The 5,570-nt window shown below is 45.5% G+C and overlaps 1 protein-coding gene across 1 annotated transcript; it reads left to right on the plus strand.

Annotated features, from left to right (window-relative positions):
- The first annotated feature begins 519 nt into the window (after nucleotides 1-519).
- LOC104621324 (homeobox protein BarH-like 2) lies at nucleotides 520-5,043 on the plus strand. The gene is made up of 3 exons (XM_010287779.1): nucleotides 520-818; nucleotides 3,445-3,529; nucleotides 4,768-5,043. Exons 1-3 carry the CDS (start codon nucleotides 766-768, stop codon nucleotides 5,017-5,019), a joined length of 390 nt encoding a protein of 129 aa, XP_010286081.1. The 5' UTR covers nucleotides 520-765; the 3' UTR covers nucleotides 5,020-5,043.
- Nucleotides 5,044-5,570: the final 527 nt, after the last annotated feature.

A 5,570-nucleotide genomic window follows, 5' to 3' on the forward strand; every position in this document is an offset into this window, starting at 1 on the left:
AAAGTGTGATTCACCTGACTCTTTCAGTTACCTGCTAGAGGATGAGATGAATTGTGACTTGAACTCTGTTGTCTGTCGCCTGTGAAGGGAGATTACGTTACTATCTCAAGTGAACCCTGTCCTAGTGTCTGTGGAGAAGAGTAGTTGCATGAATCGAGACAGATCTCATTGTTTGCTGAGTTTAATCTCATGGGGTAATTAGACAGAAGACTTCAACGGTGTGTTTTATAATAGCTCCTAAAAAAAAAAAAAAAAAAGACGCATTGGAAACACAGGCCCTCCTTTCCTTGTGCTAGAGAAACGCACATCAAGACTCCCAGCCCAAGGAAAGCTAAACACATGCAATTAGGGAGAAGGAACAGGTCCAGAGAGGGGAATTGACTTGCTTGTGGTCATTTAAGAAGTGAATGGCAGAGCCAGGAAGGGTATTCCTCTCTCCCTGCTCTCTCCAGTGCTCCCATTACTTAACCATATTGCCACTGAACTGGCCTTTATCAACCTCTGCTTCCTTCCCTGCCAGGGTCTCCTTCTCTGAGGGCGTATCCTCTCATCTCCGTCATCACCAGACAGCCCTCCGTGGTCCCTCACCTCGTCCCAGCTGCCACCAGCTCCCGTGTGCTGCCAGCCCAGCCTTCCTCAGGGACTGCGAGCTCAGAGACGCCTGCCAGCGAGACCCATGCCAGCAGTGAGTCGGAGGCAGAGCAGCCCGCGCCTCGGTTAAAAAAGCCACGCCGGAGTAGGACCATCTTCACGGAGCTCCAGCTGATGGGCTTGGAGAAGAAATTCCAGAAGCAGAAGTATCTGTCTACCCCTGACAGGTTGGTCAGTCTCTTGCACTAGGAAAAGGAATGAGCAAAAGGGCTGCTCTCGTCCTGCTCAGTTGTTCCTATACCAAACGCTCCCTGGCTGTAGTGTGCTGCCTGCTAGCTCTACAGGGATGCCTCTGCCATTGGCCAAGGACATGGGCAGATGCCCAGATTCAATTTCAAGGCTAGCTTTTCCTGGGATCAAAGGTGACACGAATAGATTATATCAATGGAAACACCACATGGTGATACATGTATGTTGCTAGCAGGCATCCAGACTCAGAGATAGGCAAGGTACAGAGCAGGAGGCAATGGGTCTTTCCCATTCCTGCCGCACGCTTGAGAAAAGGTGGAGCCTATCCCCTCCTGGGATCTAGTGGTGGACGGCTGTGTCTCCATGGCACCTGAGAGGCTGGCTGTAGCTTCAGCTGGCTGCTGAACTACCTTTCATCTAGCAAACTTGGGTAGCAATTCAATGAGAAGGTGGTGGCCTGTCCATCAGCTTGAAAACAGAGGGTTGCATAGAGTTGAAGGCTACCTTGCCCCTGTGAAGGCACAGGCAAGTACCTTGTCTTTGTGAAGGAAAAGGCAAGTTCTTAGGGACTACTTGGCACCAAATGGTGCCAAACTAACCTAAGGAGAGGTTTTACCTTTTTTAAAGGCTTTGAATCCCACTCTGCAAATTTAAATTACAGGAGAAAGACCTGTCCAATTCCTATTAAGTTTGTAAACCTAGAGAGGGTTTGAAAGGATACGCTAGACCTTGAACTCCACAGATGGCAGCGTCCCAATATTTAAATTGGTTTTGAAGATCAGCATTCTCCGCGCATACTGCCTGTCACCAAAGCCAAGGATCGCAGCTAGACCGAATTTCACGGGCATGGCCAGGCTGTCTCATACAGTTTCAGAGTTCCTAATACTCCTGTACTGATTCCTCACAGCTTCACATAACCAGATGGTTGACACCGCTGATGAAGCACTTAAGGCTGTTAATTAATTTTACGGTATGACTGTTCCTTGGCTTTGTACATGTTTGAGGGTGATGAGCAATTCCTGTCCATGTACCACTTCCCCTCTGTTTGTTGCCTCAGGTTTCTAGGCAATACTGGTTATGCTAATGTGTGTGGCAAAAGGTGGTAACTGGTTTCAGGTAATCAAAGTGTGACAAGGCGTGCACTAAGGCAAGAGTTAGTCAAGCAGTGTTTCTCTCTGTTAACTCAGGGTTGGAAACGTGATGATGAAGCAGTGGGTTGCGATCTGCATTCACTCCCGCAGCTTTTGGCATGCACACAAGATTATACCGCTTGGAGGGCAACTGAAGCACCTGGTTTATTAGTAGTAAGGGAGTGCAGTATGACGGGATAATGCCTCTGCTAGATTCTGCTTCTCAGTTGTAGTATCTTTAAGTCAATGGAATATTTCACAGACATTAAGTCGTGGCATAGGCAGCAAGGCAAACCAAGCCTGTAGGTCTGAGAGTGAATCCAAAGCGGGGGAAGAGCATGAGGGTGCGTTTGAGCACACTGAGCTGGTGTGGGGTACGTAGGTGTTTGTAAATGTAAGAGAGAGTCTGACTGCCCTAGGAGCCCAGCTGAAACAAAAGTTTATTATGAAAAACTTGGCATTGACAAATGTGTTTCCCCATCCAAAGGTGGGGAAATATTTTCCAAAAAGTTCACACAACCCAGAACAGCTTGGAATGTGACTCTGAGTTTGAGCTGTCCCACCTGCAGGACTTGCATGATTCTGTGGGGCACTTGCTCAGCGCTGTTGAGGATTTCCAACTCCGTCCGTTGTGCAACTCCATTACAACACCGCCAGATGCACGGCGCTGTCACCTGTGGGGAAGGCTAAAGAGTTACTCTGAGCTGCATTTGCTTCATATCCTGGGTTTTAATATAGAAATAATGAATGGTTTCAGATTAACTTGCACAGGTTGGAGACTTGTGGAGGATGAATCAGCATTATGGGCTGTCTGCCACATATACCCTTAAGCTAAACACGCAAACAATAAATTCATTTATAAGCCTAAATTGCCTATAATAGCAGAATGCATGAGAAATTAATAATGTAGATGTACTACTACTCTGTGAGAAATGAGAAAGTATTATTATCCCCATTATGTAGGTAGTGAAGAAGAAATACGATACAAAGAGCAGCACTTTCAAAGGCAGACTGATGCTGGGTGTCTTGGTTCTTACGTGTTTGCTTCAGACACCATAGACCTGTTTTTCAGGGATGCGGTGTACCAGTAGCTCCCTGCTTCATATAGAAACGTGGAGCATCAGCGTTTGGAGTACAAGCAGGCTTGTGTTTTAAAGAGGGCAGGCAAACTTCTGAAACTTCTGGGCTTGCTCATTTGTCCAGTGGTCACAGAGAAGACAAGAGAACAGATAGCTGCAAACACCTAAATATTCCTGTTTCTTCCATCAGAGCATCTCTCTCTACATCCTAAATTCACAGGGGTTTACCACTTTTGTCTGACCTTCTCTCAAAGTAACAGATTAAAGAGACAAATGGCCATCTTTTCTGGCGGTCCCACTGTTGTATGCTCTGACAGCGCTGGTTTGGCTGCACCTGGCACCTGAGCTCTTCTTGTCATCTGTAAACTCATTTCAATGTCTGTCTTCTCTCCCAGGCTTGACTTAGCCCAGTCGTTGGGGCTGACTCAGCTCCAGGTGAAGACGTGGTACCAGAACCGTAGGATGAAGTGGAAGAAAATGGTAAGTGGTTCGCTATACCATTTCTCCATGGTCCTTAAAAACTGATTTCAAAAGAGCAGATTTGGAAGCTGAGCTGTCAGTGCCCTGTGTCTATTTATACCAAATTTTGTTTTATTTTTGATCTCTTTTTTTAGAAACATATTCCTTTTAAAAAAAATTTATATTGCAACATATGTGGTGGGCTAGAGGGACCATAGGCAGTAGGAAGAATACAAGGCAAAGGGATGAAAGAAATTAGAATAGAACAGAGGGAAGAACCAAAATATCTCCCTCTACATTTTTGGCGTTCCTGTGTTCTTAATGTTTGTGGGACTGGTTATGTGCATAGACAAAAAAGATTGTATTGCTCCATGGAAACCAATGCAGTTTTGAGAGCTAGTATCATTAATTCTTGCTGTTCATATCTTCCTTTCACCTCTTTTACTTCTTCTCGGCTTCATGGCCCTTTTCCAGTTAAAATGCTTTTAGAAAGGACAACTGTCCGATAAATCGTGGTGGGAACCATGATGCTGTGACATTCTGCAGTGGAGATGTTTATGTGTTCTGATCTGGGAGAGGAGATGCAGTTCTAGACTATATCTTTGAATGTATGTGACACCTGCAGAAGTTGCTGCCACTTAAAACAAATTTGGGATTAGCTTGGGTACTGATCGTTGGTTGGAAGTGTCTTGTTGTTGCAGTGACGGTGTGAAGGGAGAGGGAATTAAACACAGCAACAGACCTGTTTTGCTGACTCCCACCTTGTACACAGGTGAGAGAGGTCTCATGTATTATAATGCAGGTGTTTAAAAAAAAAAAAAAAAAAGGCTATTTCAGATGCCAAAGAGGCTGGAGGAATGGCAGTCGGAGGAAATCCTGGCTAAGGTTTATGACTGTTCTTACTTGGGCTTTCAATAAAGCAAACACTCAGGAAAAGAACTGAATTCTGCATAAAATCTTCTCTGTAGCATTGAGGACTGTGTGCATAGGTTGCTTTTGGGCCTCCCATAGGAACTGACTTGGACAACTCCAGAGTTTTGGGTGTCCTTTGCTGGTAATGTTTGCATTTCATTTTATTTATTTATATGAAATACAAATATTCACTCCATGAATGCAGGGCATTTCTATAAGGCTGAAAAAAATCCATGACCAAGTCATGGATTAACTTTGAGGTCAAAGCCGAGTTTCGTCCTTCTCTAAAGGATGTCTCACAGCAGCAGAGTTCAGATTGATCCTGATGGTTCATCTCTTTGCTCCAGGTACTGAAAGGTGGACAGGAGGCTCCGACAAAGCCCAAAGGCCGTCCAAAGAAAAACTCCATTCCCACCTCGGAGGAAATTGAAGCAGAGGAGAAAATGAACAGCCAGGCGCAGAGTCAGGAGCTGGAGGGATCTCAAGCTCCCGAGGAGCCTAAACTGACAGAGGAGAAGCCAGAAGTCTCTTTGGAGGCAGAGAAGTCTCCAGAACATATACCAGAGTCCTCCTCAGAGGAGACTACGCCATTAAGTTAAGAGGGAAAGCAAGGAGGGAAAGGGGAAAAAGGAAAAGCAAAAAAAGATAAAAGGGAAAATCCAAAACCAAATATATATATGTGTATATATATATTTAAATATGTATGTAATTGTGTGTGTGTACATATATATATAAATATATATATATATGTAGGCCTTGTGTATAAGTCTAAAGATTGGTCACTTTGTGCCTTTGGGAATCAGCCATCATGGGCCACGGTGGAGCAAAGACATCCCGTGTGAGTGGTGACGACCCGTCCCTCCGGCAGCGTGCGTGAGCCTTCCCACAGATAGTGTCGGAGGCCTGAGCGTGTTTCCAGAGAAAACCACGACTAGAAACCTGAGACAGCCCCTGGCAAGTAAAGGAGAAGGCCAGGGCTCCTTTCATGCTGCGGGAGGCACATGTGTAGCGATACGACTGTGTTGGAGGGTTCAGTGAGTTCGCTTGACTCTATCCTTGCCTTTTAAAGTAGTGCAAACGGACAGAGTACTTGGTCTGGTCCCAGATCAAGGACCGCTAAGAAACGGGGAGCTCCGAGAGCCCCCTTTCA

The sequence above is a fragment of the Phaethon lepturus genome, unplaced genomic scaffold (assembly GCF_000687285.1).
Source record: "Phaethon lepturus isolate BGI_N335 unplaced genomic scaffold, ASM68728v1 scaffold24135, whole genome shotgun sequence".
Taxonomy (NCBI): domain Eukaryota; kingdom Metazoa; phylum Chordata; class Aves; order Phaethontiformes; family Phaethontidae; genus Phaethon; species Phaethon lepturus.